Raw genomic sequence first — 24,094 nt, 5'->3', positions numbered from 1 at the left:
GAAGATGGCTGTGAAGGCATGGCTACATAGATGCACAAGAATGACTGCCAGTGATATCACTGCCAAGAGGCTATTGTTGTAGCTCCACCCCAATGGGTGAGCCACTCCTAGTCACTGGACTAACCAGAAATGGCAGACCTGTTCTCTAATACTAGGTTTGTTTATTTGTTTGTTTGTAGTATTTACTTTGTCCCCTTGCTGGAAAAAAAAATTCCTGCCAACATCTGTGGAAGGGATTCTGGCATATTTTATTTATTTATATACAGTGGTACCTTAGTTCTCAAACTTAATCCATTCCGGAAGTCCATTCCAAAACCAAAGTGTTCCAAAACCAAGGCGCACTTTCCCATAGAAAGTAATTCAAAATGGATTACTCCGTTCCAGGCTTTTAAAACAACCCCTAAAACAGCAATTTAGCATGAATTTTACTATCTAACAAGACCATTGATCCATAAAAGCAATAAACAATGTGCTGTGGTCACACAATAAATCAATCAGTAGCTGAACTGGATTTCACACAGTCACAAAAACAAAACAAAAGCCGCAAAAACAGACAGACCTCAGCGCAACACTCAAAATGGAAGTGTGGCACTCAAAACGGAGCACATTTGGCTTCTGAAAAAGTTCGCAAACTGGAACACGTCTGGGTTTGCAGTGTTTGGGTTCCAAGTTGTTTGAGTACCAAGGCATTTGGGAACCAAGGTACCACTGTATATGATTTTCATAACTGTTGCCTACTAGTACTCATAGAATTGCATAGACAGATCTAAACATGCAGCAAATAGGGTATCTGTCTTGGATGCTTTAGTTGAGATTCCTACATTTCTATAATTCTATGAACTTAAGGGCACACATTTTCCCTGGCATCCTACTACAAAAGAATTTCTGGATGCTATGGTGCTAGTCAGTCATTAGTCATTTGAGCGATTCTTATTGCCAGGAAAAGAGACATCAGTCAGATAATTTAAACAAAGAACCTAGGAAGAATATCTGAAAATTGACTAGATTTTCTTATCTTAGAAGGCCTTTGAAGTATGACAAACATTGATTTGGGTGAGGCAGAACAAAGACACCACTGGAAATCCAGGCTTTGTTACAGATACAATTTAAAGCAGGGGTCGGCAACCTGCGGCTCCGGAGCCGCATGCGGCTCTTTTACACCTTTGCCGCGGCTCCGCAGATCCTCGGGGACCCTGACCAGAAAAGCAGAAGCACCAGAAAGAGGAGGGGGATGTAGCTGGGCAGCCGAGCCGGGCAAAGCAAGGCAGCGGCGGCAGCGGAGCTCGAGAGGCGGCGGCTGCTGGGATGGGGGAGGAGGCGGCGGCCGGAGAAGGGCTGCTGCTTCTGCTTCTGCCGCCGGAGGGAAGTTCTGCCAGGCGGCTTCTTGGCTCATAGCTTCCCCCGGGGTAGGACGGGCAGCAACGGCGGGGAGGGGTAACGCTCTCCCAGGCCATGCTTTCCTCAGCCCCGCGCGCGAGGCACCTGAGGCGAGGGAGAGAGAGCACGCAGGCGCTCGAGGGAAATGGCGGGGTGGGGGGGGGGTTGTGTGTGTGAGAGGGGTGGCGGTGGTCCTTCGGGATCCTTGCTTCTGAGTGGCCGCTGAGTGCCTTGCTTCTGAGTGGCCACAGAGTTGAGGGAGAGCACCTGAGGTGAACCACAAAATGGGCCCGCCCTCCCTGTCAGGGAGGAAGGGGTGAATTACGTCAGTGACGAGGAGGGGGTCCAGAGGTAGCCAGCAGGTGAGGCGGGGGAGCATGAGAGCAATTGCAGAGGGAGGGGGGCTGTTAGGCACCAAAATCCTGCATGCGGGATTTCCCCGTTCTCTCGTGCCTATGCAATTCCTGCCCTTCTCCCTTCCCCCTCGAGATTTGCTGCAGAGACAAGCAAATGAAGAAAGGAAAGAGTATTAGCTGACATGTCCCCAGATCCCATGGAAAGCACCACAGATTCCTTTGCTTACCAGCTCTTTTTATTTTAAGTTGGCTTCAAACCTGTAATTGTGTAGGTGTATGTATGTATACATATACACACATAAATATTCATATCTCTTCCCTCTCACCTTCCTTTCACCCAGTTTCTCTGGCACTGGTTTATAAATGCTGCTATGTAGAAATGATGAGAAAGTTGCACCAGCAGAAGGAATGGCTATGTGCTGTTAGTAAAAAGAGAGGGAGTTGAACTGCAGGGAGGGACAGACACTTTTCTATGTATTAATTTGTATAATGCCCTCTATGCACATGGTGCTTTGCAAAAAATGGATATGAGAGGTACCATACCCCTCTTTGCTATCTGAAATAGACTCAGGGAAAAGAGAGAGAATGGGGGAAGGGGGAGAATGTGTGGTTATTTACATTTGGCTTGTTTTGCGGCTCCCAGGTTTTTTTTCCCCTTTGGAAACGGGTCCAAGTGGCTCTTTTTGTCTTAAAGGTTGCAGACCCCTGATTTAAAGCATGGCTTTGGGAGATATGCTCATAATGGAGGGTTTGGAAAGAAGAATAAGGATGACGTTAACAATAAGATGCAGAACAATCCTAACCCTAACATTACCTAAAATGGGCACATCAACCTTCACCTCACTTGTTGTATTTTAATATTTTGTTGGAAGCTGCCCAGAGCGGCTGGGGAAACCCAGCCAGATGAGCGGGGTATAAACAATTATTATTATTTTTATTATTATTATTATTATTTTCAGGGAAGTTTTTAATATTTAATGCTGTACTGTTTTTAACACTTGATTGGGAGCCGCCCAGAGTGGCTGGGGAACTCAACCAGATGGGTGGGGTATAAATATATTATTATTATTATTATTATTATTATTATTATTATTATTATTATTATTATTATTTTGTTCTGGACACTGTGAGTTAGTACCTGCACTAAGCCTACATGCTCACCTTTCCCCTTGCAATATGTGTAGAACATGCCACACACAGTTTGTTCCACCCTTGTAAGGATTTGCTCTTTTAGCCTGGTGGCCTTTGCACTCTGGAACTCCCTGCCCATTGACATTAGGCAGGCATCTTAGCTGTGTTGTTTTCTGTAGCCATTAAAAACTTTTTTGTTTAGACAAGCCTACCCAGATTAGTGAAACTGACATGTATTTTATATATGACACGTGTATAATATTTTAACTTTATTTTATAATGTGTAGTTTTAACTGCTCCTTTATTATTATTTTTAAGGTTAAATTGGCTTCAAATCTGACTTCTATCAATAATTTTAATGCATTTCTTATTTCAACTAAACCGTTTGGAGTCCCCCCCCCCTAATTAAGTGGTATACAGATTCCATTAAATAAATAGAGTAAAATAGGCAAATATACATGTTGAGCAGGATGAAGTGTTTAGGTGAGTTCTGGAAATCCCAGACAAAGATGGAATGGCAGATCTGGCCAATCCAGAGCATGACCCTCTGATGATCAGGGAAGAGAAAATATTGCAGGTCCTGCTTCCTAACCCAGTCTCTGTTTCTGTCTGACCCTGCAGCCAACCTCGTCCCAGAGAAAGTGACCCAGACATTCAGCCTCTCGCAGCCAGCTGTACTTGTTGCCAAGATAAAGCACGGGAAGAACGCAGACATTTTGTGGAAAAGGAATGGCAAGTGCCCCCCTCTCCCAGCTGCATGGCTTTGGGGAGATCTGCCCCTGCTCCAATGCTTCCCCACCCCATTCCTGGAACAAGTCATCCTTGTCAATCGAAGCTGGCAGTCTAGGCCCAGACCTGCCAGTGGGCTTGCAGCTGGATGCCTTTGTGCTTCCTCAGTTCTTCTCCTACCCAAACTGCTCTGTCAGTGATGTCCTTAGAGGTTGCAGGAGCCTCTAAGCCCTGTCCAGGCCAGTCACAGGCTGGAGTGGATTAGCCTTGGTAGGGCTTATTCAGAGTTCAGTTGTCAGCTCTCATGCTTTTCTTCCTCCCTGCCACTTTCATTTGCAGGGACCTACTATGACACCAAGGACCAGGGGGAGGTGAAGGAGAGCCAGTCCACTCTGACCCTGTCGCCTGTCAGCGTGAGTGACGGTGGGATTTACAGTGCTACATTCATTGGGGACAGTCCTTTGTCAAGTGCCTTCTTCCGGCTGATTGTGCGAGGTAAGATAGTGCAGAACTGAAGAGATGCAGGCCAATAGGAGCCACGGACGTCCCCACTAACGTCTGTTTACATCCTTTGTTATGGGGTGGGTGTGATTCAGTGTCTCATCATTTAAAGACTCCCAGCTGAACATGTACAGCTTCTATTAAAAACTATTGTTTGAGATCATAAGAAGGCTTTCTCTGTGGTGCCTCTTTACCCATATGCCAGTCGCACTTTAAGTTGCTGCCAGAGGGTAATGAACACATAGGTGTGAACTTGCCCTGAGCATAGTGGCTGTTCGAGACTGTTGGTGACTGCACTGTGGTTAATGCTGCCTCGTGCTGTCCAGAGATCAGGCTTCCTTCCAAATCTTCTTTAAATTTTATTTTATTATTTTATGTTTCTGTCCTGCCTTTCTTCCGTCATGGCACTCAAGGCAGTGACCAGAACCAGAACTGCCTAGTTTCATTAAAGCAGTGGCCTCCTGTGCATTCAGGCAATAATTGTCTGTCTGTCTCTTCCCAACCTCCCAGGATGTGCAGCCAAGAAATGGGGCTCTTCTTGTGACAAGGACTGTCCCGACTGCCTGAATGGAGGTATCTGCCACCATATTGAGGGAGAATGCATCTGTCCACCAGGCTTCATGGGCACCCGCTGTGAAAAAGGTTAGAAGCAATGTGTACATGGTCTTGGTAGGAAGAGGTGCCTCTGCTCCATGAACTGCACTTGTAAATCTTCACAAAGAGTATAGATGGTTGCCATTTGAAACCTAGTTGGATGTTGGACCCTGTATCTCCATATGTACCATATGAGGGCCACATCACCTCTTGGTAGTTCACTGCCTGTATTTCTGACTGATGTGCCCCTACATAGAGTCAGCCCTTTGTATGGAAAGCACACAAGAGTACCTGTGAAGATCTCATGACTAAAGCATGTAAATTTTCCTCTGCTTTGAAACTGGGAATCCAGCTGCAGGAGCTGCATGGCCAATGATGTTACCTGGCTGAACCCCTTTTGTTGTATGGTCTGCCCAGGAAGAAGAGGCAAGTTGGGTATAAGCACTACTCCAGCCATGCAGCGCAGTATCCAGAAGTGCATCAGATGCAATTCCTAACCCTTCCAAAACCTTCCTTTGAATGTGTCTTTAGGTGTGGGAGAAGCATTAGTTTTCAGTCTCCTAAACCTTGGTGTGCAGAGGTTGCAAGTATATTCTTCCTTTTGAAAGTTTCCTGGTTGGGGTCAGGACTAATCATAATTGATGGGGAAAGCTCACATTTCCTTCTTGACTAAGATGGAAAGACATGCTCTGTTGAATCCCCAAGAATAGCTCCTCAGACTTAGGCATGACTCCTTAGGCCAGTGGTTTCCAATCAATGTGCCTTGGCACCCTAGGGTGCCTTGAATGACAGTCAGGGGTGCCTCTGTCCCTCTTTTCTTCCCTCCCTCCTCTGATGCCGTCTCGCATCTCTGGCTCTCAAAGGCTCGCACAGCTGTTTGTTGCAGCAGCCCTGGCTACAAGCTCCGCAGGCAAATGCTGCCTCTGGGGCTGGTCAGGGGACAAGGAGTAAGCAAGCAAGCAGGCAGGTGAGGGAGCCCAGACAGCCAGTCCACTAGCCTTTGCTGTTGGGAATGGACAGACAAGTCCTAGGCCGCTGTGGGGCAGTGTGAGGAGGCACCTCTCTTTGGGGCTGGGGGGGGGCAGCTCAGAGACCAGGGGCAGCAGCAGTGGCTGCCCAGGGGACTCCCAAGGAGAGGGGAGAGGAGGCTGAGGGAACACTCCACAAGGGAGGGTATTCAAGAAAGAGGGAGAGGCTGCCAGCTCTACAGGTACATGGTGACATAACTGGGCTCCTGAGCCCCACAGGGGTGCTACAGAAAGAATGTAGTTGGTCAAGGGAGCCGTGGACTCAACAAGTTTGAAAGCCTCTGCCTTAGGCAATGAAGCGTGGGTAGAAGGCCATGGAGTCCCAAATAGCTTTCACATCTCGAGTCCCAAGTCCCTTATCTCTGCAGAGGGATCAACTGGTGTTGTGTGAGAAAAGGTACAGAGATCACAGTGGAGAAACCTGGCATCACAATAAAGAGGAATTATGGATTCATTGTAGGATTCGTTCTGACTGTGTGCAGATAGGGACACAGGAAGGAACAAATGTGGTGCAGGGTTGGTGAACATGTGTGGCTTTGTCAGTACAGTGGCAGCAAATCCCTGACAAGAATCTTCTTGCCTTGCAGCTTGTAAGGAAGGCATGTTTGGGCGAAACTGCCAGGAGAAATGTCATAACAAGCAAGGCTGCAAGGGGCTGGCCTTCTGTCTGCCTGATCCTTATGGCTGTTCCTGTGCTACTGGATGGAGTGGTCTTCAGTGTGGCTCAGGTATGTCCCCTGCAGTCTCTTTCTCCCAACTCTATGACACTTTTGGACACCAAGGTGATAAATGAGATGGGGAGGTGGGGGAAGCTGACCTACTTAGAAAGGCACAAGATGCAAGTGTATGGCGTCTGTGCTTCCTTTCCCCTTTCTTTCCATGTTACATTTGGCAGCATAAAAACAAACCTTGTGTAATGCTTGGGGTGCAAACTTGTAGGCCACCCTTCATTAGGGCAGTTTCCAGCAATACATAAAAACACACCAAGGAAAGAAAATTAAATGTTAAAATAATCCAATTAATAAAACAGTAACAGAGCAACCGAATGAGGCAAACTGGTGGCTACTAGTTAACATAAAAAACCAGGAGAATAAAATTGTTTTTGCCTGTCAGCAGAAGCCACATTTAGGGCACTCCCAGATTGTCACTATTTTCGGGTGGGATTCAATTCCATACCAGCAAATTCAGGTTGCGTAATTATAGTTTACCGGGAGGCCTCACCGTATTAGACTTTTTGCATTAAGGAAAGTGATGGAGAATGCCCTGGGATTGCTTGATTCAAAGTTGTATAACCTCCCTGCAAATGAATCAGAACAAACGCTCAATAAATATTGGGCGTCATCTAATCTCCCCACAAACTTTGTGCAAACAAATCAGGATGAATGCTCAACAAGCAGGTTGTCTGAAAGCAACCAGAGTCTCTGCCGCCTGGGCTTCCAGGGAAAACAAACTCCAGAATTGGGGAGGAAACGATAAAGACTCTCTCATGTACCACCTTCAAATTTTCATGTAGTATTTTTAAATAGTAAAAATGGCTTAACTTTGGTCCATTAATTACAATAGGTCTATTCAGAGTAAAACATAGCTGAATAACACCCATGTCTTTCTTTAGAAGGGTGTGGTAGATCCCCACCCACATCGCCATCATGTGATTGATTTCTTGCTAAACTGAAGCTTCCGACTTCTTATATGTGTTCAGAGCAGCAATAGGGATACATATATATAAATGTAATGTGACATCAGATCTGATTAACATGTTACTTTTGGATAGGGTAATGTTACTGAAATATACTCAGAGTCGCAGGGTGATTTCATGCTCTTTATTCAGCTCATAGTGGTGAGGAGGAATGAATGCCCCCTCAAAGTATCTGCTTTATATACATTATTTACACAATGGGCTGCACATGATTGGTTAATTCTGGAATTCTACTGTAAGCCAATCAGGTTGTAGATTCACTTATATCTGGAGCATGATTGGGTGGTTCCTGCCAACCAATCATACTGCTGCATTGTTCTTGGACCAATCAGACTGCTGCATTCTGAATCCTATTGTTCTAGGACCAATCAGACTGCTGCAATTTGGATCCTATTGTTCTAGGACCAATCAGACTGCTGCAGTTTGGATCCTATTCAACTCAGTACATAACAGTTACCATGAGGTGGTGTTTTTACCCTTGTCTGTTTCACATCGTAAAAATTACTTGTGAAAAGGCATTACCTTGAGAAACCTAATGTTTACCAAGTCTCATTCAAATCCTAGAATTTTTCTTGATACAATAAGTGCCAGTCCTCAGCACACAAGGGAGAGTTCAGGGTGGGGAAACAGTCCTTATGTGAAATCAACACTGTAATCATTGTGAAAAAGGTAATACTGTATGAGAATTGTGGTCATGTGATCTCTCAGAAAGTGAAAGGTAATGAAGCCATGGGAAAGAAGAGCTCCTACAGGTGTGGCAAGGAGGAACCATGGATATTGGAACAGTACTGAGGAAGGCAAATTTCATTAAATCGCGTAACCAGAGTGCAAACTTGTGGTTTCATTGTTGTTACTACCAACAAACAGCATAGTCACATTGTTTCCTGAACATCTTTACATGGAAAAGATGTTCAAGAACCCTCCCTTCATCTCAGACTCACAGTATTCCTTAGTATTTTTATTCGGTTTTGGCTACTTTCTCTGCTGGGACTCTGTTTGGCTCGTATCCAGGAGAGAGCCGCTTCCTCCCTTTGTTTCTTTAGAATCATTTCCCTCCTGCTTGGCTCCAACAAACCAAAAGAAAAAGGGGGTTCTCATGAGCAGGAAGTTCCATAGCAAAGAGAAAAGGCTCCTCCAGACTGAGCTGTTCGTTTAGCATTCTTCCTGCTTTACTTCCACGAAGTACAATAAAGAACGGGCATCATATAACCAGTACAAAGTTTGTATGATGCCTACCCATTATTGAGCATTCATTCTGACATGTTTGTAGGGAGGATATATGACAGTGGGAATTGTTTGTGTGAAGGTTAGACGTCTTCCCATCCATCTATTGTTATGCACATTTTTCAGTGCATTCCGCTCCCCCCCGCCCCGCCCCCGTCATTTTGCAAATCGCAAAAAGTCTCCTTTCTTGTTATTTGTAAAAGTGGGTTTGTTGCAACAGAGCACTTTAATCTACTTCAGTTCTGCAAACCTACATTTCTGGCATGCAATTGAATCTCCCCAGTAAAATTAATAACATTCTGGAGGTGACCAATCCATTTTTTTAAAAGGAAGCCAGCACATTTAAAACTGCTTTGTGGTCTTACGTGCCTGCAAACTTACAATGGGAGACGGGTTAAAAGCAGCATACATGAAATCTGCCAGACATCCTTGACCCAGGCACACACACAATGCCTTTAAAGGCAATTCAAAGCCTGTCCCTCCCCAAAGAATCTTAGGAATTATAGTTTGCCCTTAACAGAGTTACTATTCCCAGCACCCTTATTCAACTATAATTCCGAGTGTGTGTTTTGACTGTGCCTTAAACGCATTGCTTGTATGCAGCCCCAGTCTCTGGGAAATGGTCAGAGGAGATTGACCCGCAATCCCTGTGCTCTTTCCCCAGCTTGCTCCTCTGGGAGGTACGGCGCTGACTGTGCCCTGGAGTGTCATTGCCAGAATGGAGGCACCTGTAACCGGTTCAGTGGCTGCATTTGCCCATCTGGTTGGCATGGACAGCACTGTGAAAAGTCAGGTAAAAGCACTCTGGATTGTGTATCATGGGAATGGCAGGAACCAGGCCCAGTGCCAGAGAACTGCCAAACGAGTACATGAATGGAGAGGGTGTTGCATAGTGGTTAGCTGTTGTCTGCCACCTAGAGATAAAGGGAGGCAAGGAATAAATATAATATTGCCCTTTTAAAAAATGCTATTTTATTACGATTGTAATTATGTTTTATCCTTATTCTGGTGTTCTGTGCTAAGATCGGATCCCCCAGATCAAGAACTTGGTCTCTCACTTGGAGTTTAATTTAGGCTCCCAGCCTGTAATTACCTGCATGGCAACAGGCAATCCAATCCCTGTGCGTGAAAACATTGAACTGCGCAAGGCTGATGGAACAGTGATCATGGTAAGCTACCATCATGTCCTGGATCAGGCCCTGTACCATCCCAGAGACCTGGGCTTGCTCTTCCCTCTGCCTCTCTAGCCACAACTTGCTCTCACCCTACTCATACCCTTCGGTCTTTTTCTCTCTGTAATCTCCCTATCACCCAGATCAGTCTATGAGCACAGGGTGTTAAATTGGGTTTCATAAGCACACGGTGTTAAATTGGGTTTCTTTGTGTGGTTTTGCAACCCTACCTCTGATCACACGTGAGGAGGATAAATCAGGATCAAACTAGAGGTTATGTTAATTATGCAAGTATTTGGGTGCTTAAGCAGGAGTGCTTTAGCATAGCAGTCCAATTGTCCTGACACCACTTTTCCTTCTGTTTATATAATTGCATGTGATCTATTCCCTTCCGTGTTGGTACTAGTAAGGATGGGGCTAGGTCAGTTGTCAACCCTACCTGCATCCCATGGGACTGTGGTTCCCCACAAATACTCAGAAACAAAAGACTTGAGACAGGATATGACTCTACTCTTCTCACCTCTCCAGTCTCTGAAAGCCATCATGGAAAAAGACTTGACAACCTGTGAATTTCAAGTGCCACCGCTGGTCCTCTCTGACACTAGCCTCTGGGAATGCCGTGTCTCCACTACGGGTGGGCAGGACAGTGGCAAGTTCAAGGTCACTGTGAAAGGTGAGCAGGACAGTACAGGTGGTGAGATTTCAGGGTTAGAGATATTCATGCTCAGCTTCTGGGAATTACAAAATCATCACAGGAAGCACAGGTTGTACAGAACTCGGTTACTGAAATGTTGCCACACAGTTTTTATTTTAGTACCCCTCCTAAGATATTCTGCAGTTATTGTCCAGGCAAAATGAGGTTCTGATGTCTCTTTAAATGTGGTGCTAGTTTTCAAGCAAAGAAACCTAGAAGGAGAGCATAAATCAGAGACAGGAACTAGGATTGTGCCAGGTACCAATCAGGAAAATATCGCATGAGAAACATCTGGTGCAAATCTGTCCTAATAGTTGCAGTCATCTTTCTCTCAAGGGCAGAGGTAAAATGTGCAATCCCTTTGTCTACTTTCATGTTTGACTAGCTTGTGATTGATGCTGTTCCCTTCCTTAGTGCCTCCCATGCCACTAAGCCCTCCCAGGCTTCTGGCCAAGCAGAGTCGGCAGCTTGTGATATCGCCTGTGGGGCACGTCTCAGGTGATGGACCCATCATCTCCATCAAGGTTCTGTACAAGCCCCAAACTGGCACTTCTCAGTGGTCATCCATTGTAGGTAAGGGATTTGCTGTAATCCAGATGGAGCTGTCGCTCTAATTTGTGTGCTCTCTTAAATCTGCAGGGCTCTCTCAAACCTGTGCCTGCTCTGGCTTCAGTTCTTTTCAACTATACAGAAAGCGATCCAGACAGGAGTGTTGTGAGCAGGTGATCTAGGAGGCTGAGCTCTGGGTCTTTTGTGCTGGACCCCAGATCTCCTGCCCTTCCCCCTTCATTTCCTATTTATAAAAAGTTTTATATTTATAGAACAGCTGGGCACACCATGAAGTGCAGTGCCCGTGAGAACCCATTGCCCCGGCCATCTAATATCTTAGTTCGGCTAGGGACATGGTGCATTTATACACATTTGAGTCATTTAAGTAACTAGCAATGCTTCTTGACCCAGGGGATTCTGCTCAACAGGGAAGCAAAGTATTTTCAGCTCATCCAATCATGAAGAAACAAGGATTCTCTCAGGCATATGCTACAACAGGAACAGGAGATCAGGCTCCAAAGTTAGGCACAACTCTTGATCCTGGGAATTGCAGACCACCACCACCCCAGCTACAATTCTCATCTGCCTTAATAAACTGCAGTTTCCAGGATTCTTTGGGGGGAATTTTAATTAATTAATTGTACCCCACACATCTAACTGGGTTGCCCCAGTCATTCTAAGTGGCATACAGCAGAATATAACAAAACACAGCAATGTACCAGACATTAAAAGCTTCCCAATATAGGGCTGCCTTCAGACGTCAACGGAAAGTTGTATAGTTGTTTATCTCTTTGACATCTGATGGGAGGGCTTTCCACAGGGCAGGCTCCACCACCGAGAAGGTCATGTATTCTGAATGTGCTTTAAATGTATTCTGTGGATATGAAGCAGTCCTTGTCCCTTATCTGTTCAGCAGATAATAGAAAACGGAGGGGACATTAGTCTGAAAGGAAAGGTCACAGAGCTCCAGATCCCAGTCAAAAGGCCCTGTGCAGTGGGCTATCTGCAGTAAACAAAAATATGGAGCATAACCTTCAGCATGAGACTCTACAGTAACAGACCCATATTTGATCAACAGTTGACCATGCTCAGAACATCACCCTAATGAACCTGCGACCTGTCACAGCCTACCTTGTTAAGGTTCAGCTAACACGCCCTGGAGATGGAGGGGAAGGTGACCCAGGCCCTCACGCTGTCATGGTAACAGAGTGCCAAGGTGAGTATCTGAAGTTCAGTGAGCCAAAACTGGAAAGTGGGGAGATGAAGAATGCCCAAACCGAAAGAAGTAGATTCTGTAGTAGGCATATGAGTAGTGCTAAGGATGGCTACAGTTTCTGATATCCTGGTTCCCGTATGGGTCTTCGTCAGCCATCCTTCCAGTCAGTAGATACTAACCAGTAGAGATTGTACAAATACCTACTCTGGTATTCTACAGAGACCAGCTAAGTGCCCTGTTTCTGCCACTACCTCCTCTGGCTGGAGAACAAAATTCCAGTGCCCTATAGATGAGTGGCCCAACCTCTTCCCACCTCAGGGATCCAACTGCCTTCTGTCACAGTATATGACTGTATAAAGTTTACTTTGAGGTGGGTGAGTGTGTGTTAATACCCTTAACATGTGGATAAACCAGGTTAACAACTTAACTTCGGTGCTGTTGGCAAGAGAATCAGGCTGGTGGCTTCTTGTTTCTCTATTCCACACAGAGCCAACAGCCAAGCCTGTGATTGAACGCTCATTCGTTGAAGGGAGCAACACGTTGCATGTGAACTGGAACCTGCCGGGTGGTGACACTGTGGGCTCTGGGTTCCTCGTCCAGCTCTATGATGCAGCCAAGGAGCTCGTCCATCAGGAAAACATCACTTCCATGATTGTGCAGTCTGCCTACATTCCAAACCTTAAATTCAACAAGGAGTACAGTCTGGTGGTGCTGGTCTATCACTGCACCAGCCTCGGACCTCCATCTGACCTCTACAAGGTCAAGATTGACAGCAAAGGTGGGCAATGGGATGTACCACCTGGGAGAAATCTGCCACTCTCAGAAGGGAGCAGGGCTGGGGATCAATGACTCTGGGGTGGGTGGCCTCTGCAAGGTTTTACTCCCAGGTGATCCCTTACAGAACAAGTACTATGTCAGAGATGTCCCAACCGGCTTGATGCTCTTGCCTTCATGGTAGACAGGTCTAAAATCTAATTACCGTATTTTTCGCTCTATAACACGCACCCGACCATAACACGCACATAGTTTTTAGAGGAGGAAAACAAGAAAAAAATATTCTAAACAAAACAGTGGATGTATGATTTTTGTGGTTCAGACATGTGATCTGACGGTGACTTTGGGGTAGCCCAATGCAAAAATCCTGAGGATCCACGTGGATCCATGCTTTGTAACCACGTTTTAAGTGGGGAGGGAAGGAAAAGCACCCAAGGGACAAGGGACACGCGTGGGGTGGGTGGAGAAGGATGCTGTTAATAATGCAGAAGAGGGGTATAAGAGGAGAAGGCTCCTCTCCTCTCCCGCTTTGCTCCTTTAAAGGCTCTGCTTCTCTCCCTCCTCCCCGGCTCGCTGAAAAACTTTGCTGCTATTCAGCCAGCTGAGTGGGGAGGAGAGAGGGACAGAGAGCCTGCTTGCTTTAAAGGAGCCAACCGGACAGGAGCCGCTTACGGCTCCTCTCCTCTCCCACTTTGCTCCTTTAAAGCAAGCAGGCTCTCTGTCCCTCTCTCCTCCCCACTCAGCGGCTCTTCTCCCGCTTTACTGTTTCAAAGCGAGCCACGGAGGAGGGAAGGAAGGGGAACCATGGATCCTCTGCTCACGACTGCAGCAGATCCCCCCCCCCGCCATCCGTAGGCATTCGCTCCATAACACACACAGACATTTCCCCTTACTTTCTAGGAAGAAAAAACTGCGTGTTATGGTGCAAAAAATACGGTAACTTGCCTTGGCATGGTGTTATGTGTTGCGGGCTCTAAGGTGCCTCCTATTTTGCAGGGATTTCTATTTTCTTCCAAGAGGCTTTGAACCTCTGTAAACTCCTCAGGAAGCATTAGCACATGTGTTGCCCTGGAAGACTGAGGGGTGCCTCAGGGACAAACCTACAGCTTGCTCATTGTTTCTTGGCATCGTAGTAGCTGCTGACCAATGTCCTCTCATGCCTATGCCTAATAGGTCCACAACTGCACTGTCCGCCAAGCCACGGACTGCATTCCTAGCAGTTGTGGAACAAGTCACAATTGCAGAGCCAACAGCTGTACCACTTGCCTCCCAGGTCCCTCATCCCCACGGTCTCTCTCAGCGGAGCCCCTGGCTGACAGCACTGTCAAGCTCACCTGGCTGCCCCCTGAGTACCCCAATGGTGGCATCAACAAGTACATTGTGGAGGTGCAACAGCTGGGGGGTACCAGTGAGCCACAGTGGATGGACACGGACAACGGCTGGGATACCACAAAGATCATTGCAGGGCTGAACACCAGCGCGTTCTACCAGTTCCGGGTGCGAGCCAGCTCTTTTGTGCCAGGCGAGTGGAGCAAGCCTGTGAGAGTTGAGATCGTGGGTGATGGTGAGTGGACCAGGGGCAAGTTTGGTTGGCTGTCCCAGTGGGTGGGGTCTGAGTGGGACAGGAGGCAAGTAATGTGCGTGAAGATGCCTCTGTGATTCCTACAGTCAAAATGCAGGCCAGCCAGGATGCAGGTGCAACTGGCTCCTGGCAAACCACAGCAGCAGCAGCCACCTTGGCCTGGAGCACTGATCTACCCTGGGAGGCAGAACAGTCATAGAGTCCACTCATGGCAGTGGTTCTGCATCTCTATCATGTTGTGCAGTTGCCTTCTCCTCCTTCATCGCAGAGCCAGGCCCTGTTACAAAACGCACTGCTTCCCTCTTTCCGCAGGAGCCCTGAGCCAAGTGCCCACCTTGGGGAGCCAGAACTTGCCTCCATCCAACCTGGACCAGCAGTTGCTCTTGGCCATTGTGGGCTCTGTCTCCGTCACCTGTGTGACCATACTCTTTGCCCTGCTGGCCCTTTTCCTCATCAAGAAGAACTTCTTTCACCGGCGCCGTACATTCACCTACCAGTCAGGCTCTGTGAGTGATATTGCCCTGCCCCACCTGCCTCTTCCCACTGATCTGGGCTCCCCACCCCCATAATTCTTATGCTCCACCATGCTTGTGACAGCAGACCGTTGACCCACTTGGTTTGTAGTGCTGCTGTCAACCTCCCTGCTTAACTGATCCTCTCACAGGGGGAAGAGACCATTTTGCAGTTCAACTCAGGCACGCTGACCCTGACTCGCCGGCCCAAACCCCAGCCTGAGCCCCTCAGCTACCCTATCCTGGAGTGGGAAGACATCAAGTTTGAGGACATGATAGGGGAAGGGAACTTTGGGCAAGTCATCCGGGCCATGATCAAGAAAGATGGCCTGAGAATGAATGCAGCCATCAAGATGCTGAAAGGTGAGATGCCACACAAAGTCAGACTCCCGTGCTTGACACAGGAAGACCATCACCTCTCCCTTGCTAGCCAGCCCTGCTTAGGGTGTAAATGATTGGCAGACCTGTTCTGATACTTGCCTCCTTCTTGGTGGTGGGGACTGCATTGACCATCAGACACATATGCATCTACTTTTTTTTTGGTGCTCAAGCACCAAAGTATTCAGAGAATGAAGACAGCAGCCACTCCTCACATATCCCTGTTCAGAAGGCAGGACAATGGGCCTCCTCATGGCACACAATCATAGAGAATATCTCCACCACATACTTAAAATGGTTTCATAGCAGTTCCCAATCTCAGGTAGCTAGCACCATAGTGTGCAGGGAAACAGAGATACTTAGCAATTTTCAGCTCTAAAACTACAATTCACAGGATTCCAGGCCACAAGCTATAACCAAGGCCTGCCCTGTGGTTTGGAGCTTGTGATTTGCCTGGGGCAGCTAAACTACAAGCCCAGATCCAGATAACATGCTAAGCCAAACCACAGTGTCACACAACCCATCAGTAGAATGGCCAAGCAGGAGCAAAGTGTCCATTATCTCCTCTCTGGGAGCCTGCACAGTATTTGTTTGTTCACACTGACTGATAGTTTTGCTTAGCATTACATGTGAACAAGGGCCTTATGAATGGTTGTAAAACTGTGACATGTGCATGCAGGAATGTTCATTTCCAATCACATTCAGGATAGAGATATATTTGTAACATGCATGTAGCACACCAAAAAGCTGGGCTTGGCCACATGTACAACAAATGTTCTTGCCACCACAGAATTTGCCTCTGAGAATGACCACCGGGACTTTGCTGGAGAGCTGGAAGTTCTTTGCAAGCTGGGCCACCATCCCAATATCATCAACTTGCTGGGAGCCTGCGAGAACAAGGGTGAGACACCTTGCCAATAGGGCACCCTCCAGTGCTAACTACTTCTTCCCCTGCTCCTCCATCTTTGGGCTCATCTGCACCACCTTTTCCTTTATTCACTGAGGAGGGCTCGTCGTGAGGGAACAACAGACCCCGCCCTGCTTCCAAACAACACACACACTAACACGCAAAGCCCAAAAGCCCCATCCTCTCTTGCCACTCCTTCAACTTGCAAAATATTTCCTTACTCCATTTCCCCTTAATCTCTCCCTGTGGTTAGTATGGGGCAGCGACTGGAATCAGAGCCAACACTTGAGCTGCTTATTCTAGGGTGCCAAGTTTAGGATTTGCTTGCTGTTGTGAGGGAGTGACAGACAGATACATACCCTTAAAACATATTGCGCCATCTGTGAGCAGGTGTCACAATCTGGCAAAAGTTTTACCACCAGAAAGCAAAGAATGGTAGATCCGCTGATGCCTGCTTCTGTAACTGCAAAGCAGCATAAACACCAAACCCAGAAGTGTTATTATCTTCCTCCTCCTTTAGAGGAGGAAATTATGTAGTTGAGTTTCTCACATTTGGGGAAATCACAGGGGTCAACGCACCCAGAATGCCAGGCATTAACCTCACCCTGGGAAAATCACCTTCAAGATCACGGTATCTTCCCTACCCGGAGCTTCTGCCTTCTTTACAGCAGCAATGAACTAAGAGCAAACAACTTGCATGACTGATAGAGCTGATAGCAGGGTGAGATAATGATGGAGATCACTGAAACACGTTGTTAACCAGGCTTGGAAAATAAGTTTAGTTAGATCATAGTAGCAATCTAACAATACCCTTTAAGCACATGGAGGTGAGGGGAAGGAAGCAGAGCACATGGGTTTTCCTTATTTCTGCTGGAAATAGTGATAGAAGGGAGTGTCGGAGGGTTTTATGGGCTGCTTTTGAAGGGTCCATGGGCAGGGTTTTAAAATGAGCAAGAGGACTTCAGATCTGAAATACAAATAGGCAGAGCATGAGGCCCTGGTACAATAGAATGTGAGAGCAGCAGACAACCCACGTAGGTACAGAACCACCAGAGGGCCACAGTGCACAAAACAGATTTGGAAAGGGGGTTTTCAGGAGCAGTGTGGACGAACCCTGTCAAAGCACTGGCACCACCTAGTGGTTGCAGTGACGCTATCTGGTCTATCTTTCTGCATATTTCTACATACACTCTCCATATTACTTCATACAGAGGAGGATCTTGTGCCTTATCGCAGGTTCATCTCTGATAATTTTTATGGTTTTTCTTTCTCAACCCTGCTGCTTCTAACGGAGTAAGTTTCCTGACATGTTTGTCTGGGCCTGACTTGACAGTCTCTCCCCTAATTTTCCAGGTTACTTGTACATTGCCATTGAATATGCACCCTACGGAAACTTGCTAGATTTTCTGCGCAAGAGCCGAGTCCTGGAGACAGATCCTGCCTTTGCCAGGGAGCATGGGACAGCCTCGACCCTCACATCCCAACAGCTCTTGCAGTTTGCATCTGATGTGGCCAAAGGCATGCAGTATTTGAGTGAAAAACAGGTCTGTGTGTCCTCACCACCTAGCCACCTTTTCCCACTAGTTGGGCTCATGTTGGTCTATGGAACCGTTGGGCTGAGCTGGCTCCACTAGTTGGGCTCATGAACCAGTTCTGTTTTTGGGTGGGTGGGGAGAATTAGCAAGCAAAGTCAAGGAGGGGAAAGACAGAGCAGGCCTGTGTTTGTGCTTTCCATTTGTAATGTGTTTCACATACACAGGATGGCTGGTCCATCATCTGAGTGTCTGACCTCAAGCTTGCAATAGTAGACGTGTATTGGAATCATATGCCAATTATATCCTGTATTGCTTCAGCATTCTCTGGTGCTAACTAAGAGCTGTACTAACATGGATAACTTCATGTCAGTACAGCTCTGAGTTAGGACCAGAGAATGCTGAAGCAATACAGGAGGTGAAATGTAAGGCAAGATTTTGAGATGCCTACAGCTTTGGTTTCACAAGATAGCTCATGAGATGCTGTTGTGTGCAGCTGTGGACTAGGATGAATGCCTGAATTCTCTACCACTGCCTATGTCACTCACTGCTGTTTCCTGCCCTCCCCTAGTTCATCCACAGAGACCTGGCTGCCAGGAACATCCTGGTAGGGGAAAACCTGACTTCCAAGATTGCCGACTTTGGTTTGTCCCGGGGGGAGGAAGTCTATGTAAAGAAGACTATGGTAAGTCTGGATAGAGACGATCATGTGGACCACTTCCTCATTCCTCAGGCTTCTCTTCTGCTCTGAGTGGAGCCCAGCTCCATCTCTTCTCTTTGTTCGCCGGTCTACTCAAAGTGGGCTTCTGTAACCCCAGTGATGCTTGTTTTCACAGGGCCGTTTGCCAGTTCGCTGGATGGCTATTGAGTCCCTGAATTACAGTGTGTACACAACCAAGAGTGATGTGTGAGTGATTTATGGGTGGGTGGGCAGGGTGGCAGGGTCAACCGCAGATTGGATGACAGTGATCAGGTGGCAGGTGGTACTTTCTTCAGTTCTTCTCACCAAAGTAGTGATGGCCGCCAACCTGGAAGGCTTTAAGAGAGGATTAGACAAATTTATGGAGGATAAATATTCTGTTGTGCTCTGGTTCCGCCTGTGGTCTTCCCTGGGCATCTGACCACCCACTGTGAGAACAGAGTGCTGGACTAGGTGGACCTTCACTTGGCCCCTTCGTTCCATTTCCTGGCTAGAAGAAGTAGAAAATGTAATGAAGAGGAATGTCCTGAGGAGGAGAATGTATGAATGATCCTCTGTCTTTTACTTCTTTAATCAATCCATTAAGTTGCAATACATTTGAATACTATACTACAAAAAAAAAGCCTATTGGAAGAAAGTGTACAATAATTTACAATTAGCGAAGGGGAAACTACTGGCTTCAGTATTTTCTTTTTTCTCTCTGTATTAGTAGCAGGCCAGAACAAAAATGATCTTAGAAAAGCAGCAAGTTTGCTACAGTAGAGTGGAAAACCTGGACGACCTCAGCCTACATCCTAACTTGTCTTTCTCTTGCAGGTGGTCGTTTGGGGTTCTCTTATGGGAAATAGTTAGCCTGGGTAAGTTTCTGTCTCTGTTGCCCTCACTGTCCTTTATGCTATGCATCCCATTTTGGCCCCATACTCTTCAATACAACTTCTTCATTTCATTTCTCCAACATCCTCTCTGTGAGTGACATCAGAGTGCCTTACCCTTACTTTGGTTGAGGAACATGGAAACAACCTTGAACCAATCTTCCTAAAAGGACAGCCAGGATAAAAACCTTCACTTTGGGGAGAAACACAAAATGGGACCATGCCTAGTCTTAGCAGATCTCTCCCCAAATGGGCTGGCTAACCTTAGCAACATCATGGGAGAAAAACTCTTACTGACCTACATAATCTATTCACCTCACCATATAGTTGCTACTGTACCTCTTCCAATCTAGCTGCACTTTGCACTATGTATGGGTGAGGACAGGACATACAGAGATGGGTGGTTTAGGAGAACTTTGTCCCAGTAGCACCCAGAAGGCTGTGTTATGTGTGCATTGCACCAAGCAGGAGTGGCTAGTGAGGTTGCACAGATGGAGCTACATTGCTTGTCTGGTTTTGCAACACTGTGTGTCGCTGGCAGTTACCAAGTGGGGCAGGGGAGGGGCAAGGCAGTGGGATGCTCAGCCCAGCTAATGCTCAGCACAGCAGCCGAGCTAATTCAACACTCCCAGCACCGCACCCCTCCCTCCCCTCAACAATGGGAGCAGCAACGTTCAGTGTTAGGAAGCTAGGAGAGCAAATTAGCCCCACCCATAGAGCCCAACCGGCTCCACTAGTGGCCCCAAGATGCTGGTGAATATGGTGCCTCATCTGATTTCCTAGGAGGGACGCCATACTGTGGCATGACATGTGCTGAACTCTATGAAAAGCTGCCCCAAGGGTACCGCATGGAGAAGCCTCTCAACTGTGATGACGAAGTGTAAGTGGAAACCCTTCCCCCTGCCCAACACACACATCCTATTTACTTAGTTATCTCCTGCCAGTGGTCACTGGCATACTAGGCCTCAGCCTCTACATCTCCTCACTGATGGAGGAGCAGGAGAGAGAGATGCCCAGTAGATCAAGCGTCCAGTGAACTTGGCAGTTCCCCTTCCCTTGTGTATTTAGCTTCATTCTGATTCTTCACCTTCTCTTGCAGCTATGAGCTAATGCGGCAGTGCTGGCGGGACCGGCCATATGAACGTCCACCCTTTGCTCAGATATCGGTGCAGCTCATCCGCATGCTGGAAGCTCGGAAGGTATCACTATCTAGGGATATTCTTGCTGTGCTCTGAACAAAAACCTCCTGAGCTTTTAGCCTGTGTGCTCTAAAGATGTGGGTGAGCAGAGTTTACAGTCAGATGACAGAACCCAGTGTCACCATTGGGGGACCCAGCACCCTTACCATACCCTTCAACTAAGAATATCCTGTTGTTGTGGGGTCTCAGCTTCTTTCATCAAGGCAGGATGCAGGAGGTCCTTAGAACTGGGCCCTATATCAGGCAATTGTCCCAAGATATTGGGCTGGGGCTTGCTCTGAGCATGATTGCAGTGTAAGGTTAAAATATGAGTTATTATATTGTCTTTTCTAGTCAGAACCTGGAGGAAAATGTACTCACAAAAGAAGGGGTAAAAGGGAGTAGCCCCCCAACTTGACTCTGTTTCTCCTTTGACAGGCCTACGTGAACATGGCTTTGTTTGAGAATTTTACTTATGCAGGGATCGATGTGACGGCTGAAGAAGCATGAGAGACTTGAGCACTGACCCCACCAACCTGTGGACCCAAACAGGGCAATAGAAGCCTCCTGTACATATGTCTTATGGTCATGCCACCATCTTTTTACATAGAGCACAGAACATAGCTGAACTTGGCTGGTCCAGAGGATCCTTCATGAACCCATCCCTCATGCCATCTTCTTCCCTGACCAGAAGGGCATGGACAGCACACATCACAATCCAAGACTCTGCCAAACTTAAAGGATATATGGAGTTCAGAGAAGTGACACACAGCTATAAATTGTGCTAGGGGAGCATCTATGCTCAGTAGTCCTATATATCACAAACTCCATGTGCCGATTCCAGCCTGCCTCCAAGATGGACAATATGGGACCCATGCATGAATGGAGGACATGGTTTGCATGTGGAGCAGCCTTCGACTTGAAACAGAGTGCCTCTTGGTCTTGGAATTTGGCATGGGGAGGAGAGGAGAGGAGAAAAAGGCAAAGGATTACGAAAGCAAGAGAATCTGCATTCATGCATACATACACCACAACCATTATCTCATGCCTCGCAGGAAGGCGGAGGGCAGATCCTAGCCAAAGATTACCTGCTACCTGCATGGAAACACACTTCTTTACACTCCCTCCTCCAGGCTTCATTTCTGCAGAACAAGGCAGGAATGTGGAGATAGTAGCAATTTTCAAAGCCAGCCACTAGGAAGGAGTTTAAATGCTTTCACGCTGACCCTTTTCATGTCATCTGCTGCTGCTGCTAAAAGCATTGGCCTCTGCCGTTTGCAGTTCATCTCATATCCTTTCCAAAATAGCCCACTTTTCCCGGGTTCTTTATCACAGCCTGCTGCTTTTCTTTGAACAGGTGCAAGTACTGCACAAACTTGTTAAGCAAGTCCTCCATAATGTTCTGAATTGTAACACCTTTGAACACCTGTCCCAGGAGCAAGTCCTCCTCCACTTCCCCTCTTTTTCTCCCGTTTTGGCAACTTCCTCCTGCTCCTTGTCTAGCAGGTCCGTGCGTGTGCTGATTCCAATTAAGCCTGCTTCTAAAACTCAGAGAATGCGTTCATGCAAAAGAAGCATTGCACAGGACTGGATATACCCTTGGTTTAATCTACCAAGGCCCTCCTTGTGTGCAGCATTCAAGCGACATGTTATACGACAGGAGGGACCAAAGCTCAGAGCAGTCACATGCATACTAGAAAGTTCTACGTTCAATCCCTAGGCATTTCAGTTAGAAGGTTCAGGTAGCAGGCAATGGGAAATACATCTTCCTGAGACCCTGGGGAGCTGCTGTAATTTGAAAGAGAAAATACTGATCTAGATGAACAAATAATCAAATCTGGGTTGTGTGCACATTATTGGCTTCAACACAGCTAGGTGGTTCTTTTTCTCAATTCAGATCAAAGCTGGTTTGGGGGAAAACTCATCAAAACACAGTATTATATTAAAAAAAACAGCAGGATAGATCTGGATTGTGGCTAATGTTGTGTGTACACCCCTTCCCAAATAAGCAGTGGGAGCTCAGTGGATGCAGAGTAAATGGAAGTGTGTACACAGCCTTAGTATAAGGCAGCTTCCTATGTATATAATGTCACCTGGATGCTTCTCCAAACATTTGCTTTTCAACAAATACCATCAAATACCATGAGGAGTTTTTTTCACTGGGCACAGGGATTGTTCATGGAAGCAGACACAACTGTCCCCTCAATGATCTGGCGCAATCCACATGTTGTGAGATCAGTTGCTGGTTGAGAACTGCAAGTCTCTTGTCATTATAGGATGCCAGTGAATAAGGCTTCCAAATCTTTTTATTGAGCCTTCATCCTGATTTGTTTACACAAAGTTTTCAGGGAGGTTTTATGATGTTGGCTGTTTATAGAGCATTCATTCTGATTTGTTTGCAGGGAGATTATATGATATTAGGTCAAGCAATTGTTATAACCCATTTTCTAGTGCATTTTCATGCCACTTTCCTTACTGAAAAAAGTGAATGTGTTTTTGTGCAGGGGTGTGTGGTTTTGTTTGTTTTTTGAAGTGAGTTTCTTGTGCAAGAGTGACGAATCCACTTTAATTCTTGAATCTTAACTTTGCCGATATGCAGTTAACTCTCACTCACAAAATAGTGATAGTCTGGAAATGCCCATGTATGAATGGCTTATGAAACAAAGGAAATTGGTAGGGAGAAAGGAGCTGAACTTCAAAGAGTTGCTTTGGAACTCTCCTAGAATCCCATGGAAGCAATTCTAGCATTGCATGGAAATGGGAATGTCAGCGAGGAGAGCAATCAGTTTTGCTGTGTGGTGGATCTAACCCATGGAGCATATGCTTTCAGACAGGTGCAAAATTAGCAGTACATGACTGTATAGGCCTCTAGCAGTTCTATGTTGCCTCTGCATTAGATTTGTACATAATAAAGGATGCATAAAAAGGATGAAGTTGTGAAATGGGGTATGACAACCTTCCTTGTGTTTTAACAGAAATCAAGAGATACTCTCTAGCCTCCATCCTCTTACAAATGAATATAAACTGTTAATTTTTTTATGTGCCTCTCAGTAACTTTGGCAGCCATTTTAACAGCCATAAAGAGCTGCTTCTCCCACTCTGCCGTAGGAGGCAGATGCCCCCCCCCCTTCAAATACTAGCGGTCAGTACTGTTTGGATATTCTTTACCAGCGAATTCGGTGTAGGCCTTTGCCCTGCAGGGAATGCTGGCTCCACTCCAGACATTGCTGACAAACTGTTTTGGTAAGAACAGGGAAGGGAGTGAAAAAATGAGGCCCAACTGAATCAAGAAATAACTCATCGGCAAAGGTAATCAAATACCACTATAACTATTCTTAACGTGGATTTAACCCAGTTTGCCAGGGCGGTACAAGTTCACAGAAATATGCCCA

General features: G+C 46.6%; 1 protein-coding gene across 2 annotated transcripts in view; it reads left to right on the top strand.

Moving 5' to 3' along the window:
* The window catches only part of TIE1 (tyrosine kinase with immunoglobulin like and EGF like domains 1), a 28,645-nt gene extending 5,014 nt beyond the window's left edge, over positions 1-23,631 (top strand). The window contains exons 3-23 of one of the 2 annotated variants that reach the window (XM_082228823.1): positions 3,486-3,596; positions 3,933-4,088; positions 4,605-4,736; positions 6,304-6,444; positions 9,301-9,429; positions 9,660-9,805; positions 10,337-10,481; positions 10,917-11,075; positions 12,130-12,267; positions 12,755-13,045; positions 14,315-14,605; positions 14,936-15,129; positions 15,288-15,498; positions 16,304-16,414; positions 17,774-17,964; positions 18,524-18,637; positions 18,789-18,859; positions 19,469-19,509; positions 20,308-20,404; positions 20,624-20,723; positions 21,141-23,631. In XM_082228823.1, the coding sequence (XP_082084949.1) occupies positions 3,486-3,596; positions 3,933-4,088; positions 4,605-4,736; positions 6,304-6,444; positions 9,301-9,429; positions 9,660-9,805; positions 10,337-10,481; positions 10,917-11,075; positions 12,130-12,267; positions 12,755-13,045; positions 14,315-14,605; positions 14,936-15,129; positions 15,288-15,498; positions 16,304-16,414; positions 17,774-17,964; positions 18,524-18,637; positions 18,789-18,859; positions 19,469-19,509; positions 20,308-20,404; positions 20,624-20,723; positions 21,141-21,212 (3,041 nt within the window). In that variant the 3' untranslated portion in view covers positions 21,213-23,631. The remainder of the gene's footprint in view (positions 1-3,485; positions 3,597-3,932; positions 4,089-4,604; positions 4,737-6,303; positions 6,445-9,300; positions 9,430-9,659; positions 9,806-10,336; positions 10,482-10,916; positions 11,076-12,129; positions 12,268-12,754; positions 13,046-14,314; positions 14,606-14,935; positions 15,130-15,287; positions 15,499-16,303; positions 16,415-17,773; positions 17,965-18,523; positions 18,638-18,788; positions 18,860-19,468; positions 19,510-20,307; positions 20,405-20,623; positions 20,724-21,140) is intronic. The other variant, XM_082228824.1, reaches the window with a different exon arrangement.
* Positions 23,632-24,094: the final 463 nt, after the last annotated feature.

The sequence above is a fragment of the Podarcis vaucheri genome (genome assembly GCF_965113315.1).
Source record: "Podarcis vaucheri genome assembly, chromosome: 6".
Taxonomy (NCBI): Eukaryota; Metazoa; Chordata; class Lepidosauria; order Squamata; family Lacertidae; genus Podarcis; species Podarcis vaucheri.
The sequence above is the reverse complement of the archived record's forward strand: the minus strand, read 5'-3'. Positions and strand labels throughout refer to the sequence as shown.